Source organism: Chlorocebus sabaeus, chromosome 18 (assembly GCF_047675955.1).
Source record: "Chlorocebus sabaeus isolate Y175 chromosome 18, mChlSab1.0.hap1, whole genome shotgun sequence".
Taxonomy (NCBI): Eukaryota; Metazoa; Chordata; class Mammalia; order Primates; family Cercopithecidae; genus Chlorocebus; species Chlorocebus sabaeus.
Window position 1 is genome coordinate 21,017,225 of NC_132921.1, and position 12,462 is coordinate 21,029,686.

At 44.7% G+C, this 12,462-nt stretch overlaps 1 protein-coding gene across 2 annotated transcripts in view; it reads left to right on the forward strand.

Annotated features, from left to right (window-relative positions):
- CCBE1 (collagen and calcium binding EGF domains 1) overlaps positions 1–12,462 on the forward strand; it is a 292,036-nt gene that overhangs the window by 237,317 nt on the left and 42,257 nt on the right. For both annotated transcript variants that reach the window (XM_008013906.3, XM_008013908.3), the window contains exon 7: positions 7,210–7,310. In XM_008013906.3, coding sequence (XP_008012097.3) covers positions 7,210–7,310 — 101 coding nt within the window. The remainder of the gene's footprint in view (positions 1–7,209; positions 7,311–12,462) is intronic.

Genomic DNA, 12,462 nt, shown 5'->3' on the forward strand with positions numbered 1-12,462 from the left:
TTGAACCTGGGAGGGAGAGGTTGCAGTGAGCCAAGATCACACCATTGCATTTGGCCTGGACAAGAAGAACAAAACTCTGCCTCAAAAAAAAAAAAAAAAAAAAAAAAAAAAAAAAAAATTACACTTGTCTGGAAATCCTCTCCTCTTTCTTTTCCGTCAACATCCTTCCCCAAATATAGCAATTGCAAATAGTCTTTAAAAGGGAAACCTGATATGACTCCACTAAGGATGCTCCCCAGCAGGACCCTTCTAAAAGAATCACTCAGGATTTTCAGTAATTTGTCTCCACTGAATTTATCAACTATGCACAAAGGACTAGCATTTGATTTTATATTTTAGTAAAACAAAATTCAAACACCAGTAACCAGGAATATTTGAGGCTAAAAACTCAAGGGTAGAGAGAAGGGTAGAGGCAAGCAATTCATACACGTAATTAAAATTATGAGAAAGGACAGGCCATTGTATGCTCGAATATTAAAGTCATAATTCGAGAGATTGGACTGCTGGGAAGGTGGGGGCTGGCTTTGATGGTTCTGGCAGGAAAAAAAAAAAAAAAAAAAGCCTCCACTCTTCAGCAGTGTGGCCTAGCAAGGGCCAGTGGTGATGGGGAAGGGGATCATTTCTTTAATGGCCGTGATACAGTGGAAAGTTCCTAGGCTTGGGAGTCTGAAGTAATACAGAACCCAAGTTGGTTCAGTATTAACTGAGCAATAATAAGCAGGTCTCTGGGCCTCAGTTTCCTTATCTGTAAATGAGAAGGTTGAACTATATAGGCTTTGAAGACCTTTTCACCCTTTCAAATATTTTTCAAAATTTGGTGTGATTTAGCATAAGTGATGCAAGCCCTGTGATTCCATGTGCAGGCCTCATTTTTTAATTTAATTTAATTTAATTTTATGTATGTATGTATGTATGTATTTATTTATTTATTTATTTATTTATTTATTTGAGACAGAGTCTCCCTCTGTTGCTCAGGCTGGAGTGCAGTGGCTCAATCTCTGCTAACTGCAACCTCTGCCTCCTAGGTTCAAGCGATTCTCATCCCTCAGCCTCCCAAGTAGCTGGGATTACAGACGTGCGCCACCACGCCCGGCTAATTTTTGTATTTTTAGTAGAGATGGGGTTTCACCATCTTGGCCAGGCTGATCTCGAACTCCCGATCTCAGGCAATCCGCCTGCCTTGACCTCCCAATGTGCTGGGATTACAGGCGTGAGCCACAGCACCTGGTCCAGGCCTCATTTCTTAGTTCTCTGTCTAAGTACTGAGATTGAGAAACATGCCCAGCCTCAACAACTTCTAAGCAGAGGACTTTCCTCAAAATATCTGAAAGATGAATTATTAAACATCCAAGCATTCAGTTCAGCAATAAGAAATGTCAGAGGCCAAAAGAGCTCCACATTCCAGAACATCAGAAGCCAGGAAGCATTTTCATCTGTTTTGGACTAATTAGTAAGCTCACTATTTCATTATGGTCGTTTTTTGTGAATTGAGAGTGATTATTGAGTATAACCGCATGTCATCTGAAATCATCTCTTCCTCCTCGGTTTTCCTTTTTAACTTTGCATTATCTAAGGCCTGTATTGTTACGATGGGAGGAATTTGAAATCAAACACAACCTCAGCTGGTGGTTAAGAATCCAGGGGGAGAGAAGGGAGGCTGGCCTCAGGACTGCCTCTGAGGCTTGAGAGGTTGCAATCCACTGGCTCCGGGCTCGGTGAGACAAGCCGTCTGGCTAATGGACATTCAGTCACTTTGATTTTCTCTTTGAAAATATGTAGCCGGAGCCAGTTTAGTCACCCCAGGGAGTCTGTAGCCTCAATAGGGAGACAAATTAAGGAAATGTTGGCTCCATAGTAATTAGCTTGCCAGTCTTTATTTTTCAACTTTTGTTTATTTTCTGATAACGTGACCATGACCCCTGGCATCACTTATTACAGGGCAGTGTCAGATGGCCAGGTGTTTCATATTACTTTCAAGCTCCACTAATCCATAGATCAGCGGTTCTCAACCTTGCAATTACCTGGGGAGCTTTTTTTAAAAATGCTGATACTGTTGCCTTGCGGTCCCCAGATGGGTGGTGTGCAGCAGAATTCATATTTTAAAAGACCCCCAGGTGATTGTAATGGGCCTCCGGGGTTGAGCATTACAGCCAGAGCACAAATCTGCACAATCAACTTTTAAACACAAACATGCTTTGTTCATTTCTGACACTGCCCATATAAAATATTTCGGGAACACTGTTTGGTTTTTCTAAGATATCAAAGGCGTTACAATTTCTAATGCTTAGGATAGACGTCCTGGTCAACTTCAGGAAAAATTAGAGCTTCTTGCCCCCATGTGGCTAATCAATAATATTGCACCTTTAAAATCTGAACAAGTTGAAGAAAAAGTGTTAAGCGATACCACCCCAGGCTTTTCCCAGAGGTGTGACCACAGCATTAGTTGAGAGGATTGAAAACATGCAGCGATATCTACCCCAATTTCTAAATAAACTGTTAATGTAGCATATGTGAGATTATTTATAGCTCCATGTTGACATTGTAGACAAATTGCAAGGTGGATGTGAACCCCAAATCAGAGAAGGTTTTATGTTCCAGGTCTACATATACAAAAGGTATGAGTCCTTGTTTATCTTTAAACCCTCAAGAGCTCTATTGAAAGGGTGATATAAGGTCCCAACCCCACATGTCTAATTTTGTAGAGAACTGAATCATAGTAATACCAACAATAAATAGCATAACAATGAGTGCTATGAATAGAGCTCTTACCATAAGCTGGGCACTGTTCTGGGAACCTACGTATCTTATCACTGGCTCCTCGTAGCAGCTCCAAGTGATAGGTGCTGTTACCTTTTTACCGTTCAAAGAACGGGCATTCACAGAAACCATAACTTGTCTAATTTAAAAGGTACGAGGTAGCAGCAACTCCACCAGTGCCTACACTCCTTATTACCATGCTGTGTACTTCTGTGTCAGAGGAGCTTCAAGTCTTCTGGATAATGTTAATCTTGGTTCTCTGTGTTCTGATAATTCCACAACGGAACAGAAAACAGCCCAGGAATTTTCATGTAACAGGTCACTCAGCAGAGCTTCTGCCTGGAGCCTGGTCGGCAGATAGCTCTCAGGTGTCCTCAACAGAATTCCCAATAGCCGGCTCACTGCATGCACCCACCCCTCCAGAACAGCCACTTGAGACCCAGTTGAGTTTGTGGTCTCTACACACAGCAATCTGAAAGACCTAAGGCAAGTTACTTTCTCTCTCTGGCTCTCACTCTCCTTTTCTACAAAAGAGATTGAACGAAAGATATGTCCTAACATTCCATGATCTAAATGAAATAGTCTAGAATCTGGTAAAGAGGTTTATCTTATCATGAAGCTGTCCAATTGCTTAATCACGTTAACACTTAGAAAATTTAACTGAGTATGTAAAAGTAGAAGTGGACAGAAACATGAGCTTTTAACTTTTGTTCATGGTGGCCCAGCTCTGCCAACAGGGCTAGATTCTTAAAGATGAACTGAAAAATTGTTAAATGGAAATCCTCACTTATTTTACATTCTCATTGCCTGACACAGGACCTGGCTAATAGCAGATGCTCCATAGATGGATGGGAGGAAGGGAAGGCTGGTTGGATGGATAAGTGGTTAAGAAGACGGAATGGATGGGAAGATGGATAGATGGATGGATGGATGGATGGATGGATGGATGGATGGATGGATGGAAGGATAGAAGGATAGAAGGATAGATGGATAAGTGGTTAGGAAGATGGAATGGATGGGAAGATGGATAGATGGATAGATGGATGGATGGATGGATGGAAGGATGGAAGGATAGAAGGATAGATGGATAAGTGGTTAGGAAGATGGAATGGATGGGAAGATGGATGGAAAGATGGAAGGATGAATGGATGGATGGATGGACAGATGGATAGATAAGTGGTTAGGAAGATGGAATGGATGGGAAGATGGATGGAAGGAAGGAAGGATGGATGGATGGAGGGATGGATGGATGGATGGATTGATGGACAGACTAGATTGATGATGGTATTGTATAAATTGACCAGTAGATGAGATGGAATGGCTGAAAGACTGGTTGGGAAAGATGGATGTCATTTATCTGTCCTTAGGTATTAACATAATAAACCTGGAGCCTGGGTCATCTTTTCATGCAAGAGCCCACCGTTTCCTGCAGTCAGCACAACCAAAGTTAAGGTGTCCGCCCTTTACAACTAAGTATATTATTGCATGGAAACTTGCCTGTCTTACTCTATTGGAGATTGAGCTAAATAGTTCTGGTTTTCAGGAGTATTCAAGCTCCATAGGATTATAAATTGGTACATTGAACAGGGATAAAAAACCCAAAGGAGACTCTGATTTGTGGAAAAGGTATTGGACTTAATTTCAGGACAACTCCATTCTAAACCCACCTCATATACTTGCTAGATGACCTTCAGGAAGTCGCCAGACCTCAGTTCCCTCATTTTGCTATTCATATTAATACTGTTATTGTAGGGTTCTGGGATTATCATGCAAAGGAAATTTAAAGGGTTTGGTGAGCCTGAAAACTGCTAGACATCCCCTCCCATCTACCTACAACCAAGCTCTGTGCTGAGGGTTTTCCATGCATTACCTTGCCCAGTCATCACAGCAGCCACATGTGGCAGGAATTGTAATTCCAGGGCTGTGGTCGAGGCAAGTGGGGTTTGTGGAGGCCAAGTAACCTGCCCAAGGTCGCTGAGCCTATTCAGTGACAGAGATGGTACCTGCATCCAGAACAATGGGACTCAAGTTTGTACTGGTAATCAGTTCACTCCACCATCTCTGATACAAGACCTTCCCTATTCCCCCTTACTGTTCAGCTCATTGTCACACAGCTGCAGTGAGTCAAAACCATCCCTCCAGTGTGCCAACTGAAGGGAGTACAGGTGAGGAAGCTATGGAAATTCGCCTAGAAAGCAGGCATTAAAAGGATGGCCCTGTTATGTTGGTTACACATAAAGTGGATTTTTTAAAACTGCCACTTTTGCAGAGATTCAAGTGTTTTTCTCCAATTACACATTCAAAACCTGCCTGAAGAGCTAGGTTGACACTGAATATTCAATAATCACACTGTTACTTGTGGCAACTCAACTACACAGCATGGCATCATTTGTGTCAACCTGCTGGCTTGAGAAATGTGTGCTTAGCTTGGGTGCTGCCAATACCAGGTCTCCCATGGTGCAGGGATGGCAGTGCAGCAGGTAAGCTCTGAAACTGCCTGCTGCTGTGTGCTGAGGGTGCACAGTCTGAGACCTCACCTGCCAGATTGTCTCTGGGCCTGCTCACCTCCTAAAGGGCAGAAGCCCTGGTCACTGCATATGTCACCAGGGAGAGGACTGGGCAGCCGGGCTGTGTAAGGAAGTTTCGCCTACATGTGGGCTGCCCTCATGCCCATCTCTCCATCCATTCAAGTGTCCATTTCCTAGGGTTGCCATAGGAAAACACCACAAATTAAGTGGCTTAAACAGAAATTTGCCTCTGGTCTGAGGTTAGAAGTCCAAGGTGTCAGCAGCGTTGGTTTCTTCTAACAGCTGTGCAGGACAATCCATTCCATGCCTTTCCCTAGCCCCTGGTCATTGGCAGGCAATTTTCGGTGTTCCTTGGCTTCCACTGCCTCTCGCCTCTCGCCTCTGCCTTCATCTTCACATAGCATTCTTCCTGTGTACAAGTTTCCCCTTTGTATAAAGACACCAATCATATTGGACTAGGATCCCACCCTACTCCAGTATAACTTCATCTTAACTAATTATATCTGAAATGATCCTGTTTCCAAATAAAGTCACATTCTAAAGCACTGGGAATCAGGACTTCCCATGAATTGGCAAACAGGACACAATTCAACCTGTAACAACCCATTTCCCAAACATTTTGTGAGCATCCATTATGTGAGATACCAAGAAGTGAGCCTCGTTCTTAGGCAGCTTACACACTGGCATGTGCCCTAAGAACCGCTCTCCAGGGAAGCCTAGAAGACCAGCCTGTGAGTGGGAGGGACACACAGTAAATGCTGCCTGATTTTCAGACTTCTGTGGGTTGAGAGCAGGCTTCATGGAACATTTGATCTGCATCTTGGTGGGATTCAACAAGTGGAGATGGAACAGAGGGCTTTGCAGGAGAGAGGAACAGTAAGAAGCAAATGATACGGGCCAGGAAGCACAAGAGATGGTCACGCGTTACCGACTTCCCCAGTCTGCGTTCTAGGTAGTCGTGGTTATGATGTCACACAAACAGCAAACCTGGCCCAACGCCGAAGGGCTGTTAAGCGAAGAGAGTTTATGCTTCCCTAGGTGTCAAACTGTCCTGCCTGCCCGAACAAAACACCCTCAACCTAGCACTGTCAGCCCACACTGCTGCCACCTTTGGCTCACACCTTGGCAGTCTGTGCAAGGTCCTCAGCAGCAAGGTGACCCAGGTGTCTGGTCTTCCCAGCACGCAGGCTTAAGTAGCCCATTCCAGTGCCAGGAAGAAGAGAGCTGTCTGTATTCTTGGCCAGATCACCATTTACTTCACCCAGTTTTCCTTTAGCAAAGAATGTTTTTACAAAAAGCCCATGGAGCACCTAATGTTCTACAGCTGGGGTTTGGGACCCTTTGCAGTGGATGGGCCCGACTGCCTTTCTATTGCTGTTGCGAGTGGCCCCAGATGGGGTGGCGAAGTGTCTGGGGCATTTCCTATCCTGGCCTCAAGCATCAGTGAGGTCAGCTCCCAGCCCACTGCTGTGCTCCCTTTGAAGAATTGGATTAGCAGAGGTGATAAAGGCAACTTGAAGGCCCAGTGCCTGAGCTTGGGGAATATTTATAGTGTGTGAACATTAGCCCTTTCAGAGGAGTATAAATCATGTCAGATTTATAGAGCCTGCCTTCTGGAAAAGCACTGATAAAAGGGCCGTGGTACGCATTTTCACACATGAAAGGAAGATCAGGGTCTTCCTGGCATGTCTAAATAGGAACAGCTGAGCTCAACTTCCAGCAGCAACCCTCTCTCTCTGTCCCCCACTCTTCCCTGACCCTGGAGCATGCTGGCAGGACCGAAGAGCTGTAAAATCACCCACAGCTGAGCCCTCACATGTCCCGCTGTCAGCCGCTCTGTCCCTGGGACCACCCTTCCCGATGCTGTCTGAGTCTGGCTTGCATCCAGCCTCCCAGACAGGACTGAGCCCATCTCCTTTCTCAGGCCATGAGAAGTCTGAGAACGCGGTGAAAGCTGGAACTTGCTGTGCCACGTGCAAGGAGTTCTACCAGATGAAGCAGACCGTGCTGCAGCTGAAGCAAAAGGTACGTGCCACTGGGGTGGGAACGATGATGCGTGATGGAAGGAGGGCTTGTTCAAGGACAGGTGGAAGGATATTTACAAATGATAAGAAAATAAATTATTATCCACATTATTATCCACATTGAGCATTCACACAGTTGATGCCAGTGACGTTTGGATGGATTTGGGATGCTTTGCCCACCCTCAGAGCCATCCAAGGGGCAACAGGACACAATGATGGCAAGGGATTGCAGAGGCGATTATTCAAATCAACACTAGGTAAGGGACACGTGGCAAAGCCATAGAGAGGGTGAGCTATGGCTATTGCAAGTTCTCATAAAATAAATTTCCAGCCAGGTGCAGTGATTCACGCCTGTAATCCCAGCACTTTGGGAGGCTGAGGCAGGTGGATCACCTGAGGTCAGGAGTTCAAGACCAGCCTAGCTAACATGGTTAAACCCCATCTCTACTAAAAAATACAAAAATTAGCTGGGCATGGTGGCGGGCACCAGTAATTCCAGCTACTTGGGAGGCTGAGGCAGAATTGCTTGAACCTGGGAGGCGAAGGTTGCAGTGAGCTGAGACTACTCCATTGCACTCCAGCCTGGGCAACAAGAGCGAAACTCCAACTCGAAAAACAAATTTCCAGACATGTCCTGGGAAAGACCTACGTGATTCTGTTTTATCTAAGATCTGTATATTATTTATGGAGAATATTGTCTCTATAAACTGCCATAAGCTGGTGAGGAATTTCTGCAGTAGCTTTCTTTTTCACTTTTAAAAATTATAGCCTTTGCCCTTTCTGAGCTCCCTGCACCTAGAAAAGCAGCCCTGTGGGAACTTCATGTCATCAAAGATGAGGGCCAGTGCACTTTGTAAAAGTCTGTGTGAATGCCTGACAGTATAACAGATTTCTAGTAACACCGTTCTGCTGTGAGTAATGCCCCAGGATGGATCTGGTGATCTGACTTCTTGAACAACTGTCCTGGACCCAGATAAACAGTATTTATTGTACCTAAGATGGCTTAATTTGCTAGTTTGTCAGTGACTCAGAAGTCACCCTTACACTGATGAAACATAATCTTCTTGGTTTGTTTAACTGCTCCCACTCAAGGCTCTTAGCGCATGAGAGAGGTGTATCTGCCCTGTTGAACTTTGGCATCCAGTAATTCTAAAGGGCTTGAGAGTAAGCCTGAGATGGTATCTCTTTCCCATGTTCAACAAACATGCAGCAAGCCCGTAATGAAAACCACAGCTACCAGTTCAGTAAATCAACAGGCTGAGAAGAGAAATGGTTTGCAAGCCTTTTTTTACAACACTGACGACATGATCTGCTTAACAGAAACATGTATATATCTGATGGATAATTATGAATAAAACATAGATTTAACCCTAAATAGCTTATGATCCTAACAGGAAGACTAAGCAGAAAACCTTGTCTATCACTATAAACACAGAGACAGAAATAAATACATCCAACACAGATATCCCCAGTTTGAGCTTAGGTTGATGTTAGTTGTATTAAACAAACCCAGAGAAGGGTTCCAGCAAGAAGTAAGTTTGCATTTCATAAGCCGGAAGGGCTTGGGGCAGGCAGTTGATCAATATCTCCAGGTGTACCTCTCACGACATAAAGCTACCCTCCCTGGAAATAAATAAATAGATTATTTCCTTCCCTGGAAATAATCTATGTGCCTTAGGGAATTTATTTCCAGCCAAGATTAGGAACAAGGGGGCTAAATATCACAAGTTGTTCCGAAATTCAGTTGCTAAAACAATGTGTGGTTTTCTCTTAACCTCCCTGCCATGTTTTTTTGTGATGCATAAAAATAAAAATGTTAAAAGAAGTGGAGAAACTTGCATTGAAATACTTGTCACCCTCAAAGACCCTGCTGGAGAGCTATATAAAAATCCACAAGGTCATCTTAATACTCCAGTAACTCTTACACAATTGAGCTGGACTAGAGTCGTTCTACGTTATAGCAAAATCTTTCTGCAAATGCACTGTGGCAATCCCAAGCTAATGCAGACTTTCATCGAATGTTATGAGGAGCAACTCATTTCTAAAGGTTCCTATTAGAATGTCTTGCATTCTACAGCCTAGAAAGTGTTATATCCAGAATCACATTTAATTAGCACCATGACCCCGTGGAAAAGACACTGATGGTCTCAGAGAGGTGAAGTGACTGTCCAAGAGGGCAGGCCTAAAACCTAGGTCCTCTCACTTCTACTCTGGTGCCAGTGTTTGGATTGTCAGTTGGTTTTTTTGTTGTTGTTGTTTTTGTTTGGTTTTGTTTTTGAGACGGAGTCTCGCTCTGTCGCCCAGGCTGGAGTGCAGTGGTGCAATCTCGGCTCACTGCAACCTCCTCCTCCCGGGTTCAAGCAATTCTCTGCCTCAGCCTCCCGGGTAGCTGGGATTACAGGTGCCCACCACCACACCAGGCTAATTTTTTTGTATTTTTAGAGACAGGGTTTCACCATATTGGCCAGGATGGTCTTGAATTCCTGACCTTGTGATCCACCCACCTTGGCCTCCCAAAGTGCTGGGATTATAGGCATGAGCCTCCACACCCGGCCTGTCAGTTGGTTTTTAATGTCGTCTTGCTGCTGCTAATGCCATTTGTTCACAAAAGAACATAGGATATCTGCCCAAATAAACATTAGCCAAGAAGGAAATGCCAGCAGTCCTAGATCATGGCCAACCCCACAGCATAAAATGCTGTTTAAACACGTTGAACCACACCACGAATGTCCAGTCGGCAACGTTCCAACCGTGGGAAACACAACAGGTCACATGCCCTGGGTTCTGGCAGTCTGCAGACAACAGGAAACTTAAAAGACCTATCGCTTTTCAAATGAGCAACACTAAGCCATAATGTCTAGGTATGCACAGCTGGGTGATACATTATTTTTAAAAACACAGGAAGTGATAAAAGGAAAGCGGTGACTTGTTGGGGAAGAGAGGAGACTGATTGGGATGGGGCACGTGGAAGGAGGGGGTCCGGGGTGGCTGGCAAAGTTCTGTTGATTGATTCGGGAGTTCTTTAAAAGGGTGCTTACTTTCATTTTTAAGTTCTGGGGCACATGTGCAGGCTGGGTGGGTTTGTTACATGGGTTAAATGTGTGCCATGGTGGTTTGCTGCACCTAAAGGGGTGCTTGCTTTATAACAGTTTGCTAAGTGATATATTTGTGTTGTGAGGTTTCCAGGTTCTTTGCTTTATTTTGCAATAAAAACATGTTTTTAAATGCTGTATAGACCTCAGTGCCTCCACCTCACCACTTCTTCTGTGGTGTGGGAAGAAAACGAGTGATGTGGTGAGAAAGGGACAGTGTGGGGATAGATGAGATGCCTGTCATTTTCCTTTCAGATGGGTCTCTGTCCCACAAGAGCACTTAAAATTAAGAGCCAACTCTCCTCTCCATTTTTTTTTTTTTTAAGTTGCTTGTGTTCTGGCAGCAGGGACTATTGGATTTGAGAGTCAAATTGCTGCAGAGAGTCCCCCTGGGAAGGGAGACTCCAGAAAGAAAGGCCTGGCACTTACTGTCTTCTGGGGAAACCATGCCAATGGTGTTAAATCAGCAAACGATGGCCGAAGGGAGTAGGGCCAACAGTCAGGCCTGAGAATATAGAGGCCCCTAAGATTTCAAGTGAGTAGATTTGCAGCGTGATGGCTGCACTTGCTCGCTCTAGCGCCACCTTTGCCTCAGGCAGTTATATGGCTTCTCAATAATTTGTGGTTTCCTCTGCTGCTGGTAAAATGGGTCTTCCCAGGATTATTGGGAATCCATGTTAAAGTAACTGTAGACCCGGAGCAGTGGCTCATGCCTGTAATCCCAGCACTTTGGGAGGCCAAGGAGGGCAGATCACTTGAGGTCAGGAGTTTGAGACCAGTCTGGCCAACATGGTGAAACCCCATCTCTACTAAAAATATAAAAATTAGTTGGGTGTGGTGGCAGGAGCCTGTAATCTCAGGTACTCGGGAGGCTGAGGCAGGAGAATCACTTGAACCTGGGAGGCGGAGGTTGCAGTGAGCTGAGATCGCACCACTGCACTCCAGCCTGGATGATAGAGTGAGACTCTGTCTTGAAAAAAAATTTAAAAAGTGACTGTAGGTTGCCGCTTGGTTTAGTGGTTAGGAGCACAGATTCTGGAAGCAGATTGGCTAAGTTTAAATTCTAGACCCACCATTTGCTGGCTGTGTGACTCTGGGTAAGTTACTTAACCTCTCTGTGACTCAGTTCTACTTTTTAAAAAGGACAACATTAATACCTACTGCCTAAAGATTTTATGATAATCAAATGTTAATATTCACAAAGGACTGAGAACAGTGCCATCCATCTAGAAAGAGCTCTACAAATGTTTAGCAAGTAAAAATATTATTTATTAGCATTCTTTACAAAATGCTTTATAAGAGGCATCTCATGGATTCATCCCAATGGCTCTTTGAGGCAGAAGCTCTCTTACAAAGGCTAGTATGAGATAAATGATACATATAATTCCATTGACTGGAATCCAGGGGAAATGCAGACTCTTTTTACATTACTACAACCTTCCTCCCAAACTCCTAGCATCCCACAGCCCATCTTCTGCTGTGTTTATGCAGAAAGTGGGGCCAGAGATTCTGGACAGCCACCTCTAAAGTAGCAGTGCCTTCATTCTGCACTCACTCTGCTACCGCACAGAGGGGCTGAAGGGAGCCAGGATGCAGCCACCCAGCAGGAGGTCAGCCGGGACACTGAGGTCAGCGTTTGCCACCTTACCTCGTAACTTTTACAAGAGGCCAAACCAAGCAAAGAGGACTGGGGGAAATAGGTGGGGAACAGGGGAGCATCTCTGGAGCCCATCTGTGTGCAGGTCTCATCCTGAGGTTCTGTTTACAAAATTTTGAATATGAAGACTTGATCATGTGTTGAAACTGCACATTTTGTAGACTTGAAAATGAAGGATGAAGGGACTTACCAAAGTCACAAAGCTACTTAGGAACAAAGCCAGGAGCAGCCCCCAGTTAGCTTTTTTTTTTTTTTTTTTTTTTGAGACAGAGTCTCCCTCTGTCACCCAGGCTGAAGTGGAGTGCAGTGGTGGGATCTCAGCCCACTGCAACCTCCACCCCCTGGGTCCAAGTGATTCACCTGCCTTAGCTTCCCGAGTAGCTGGGACTACAGGCATGTACCAC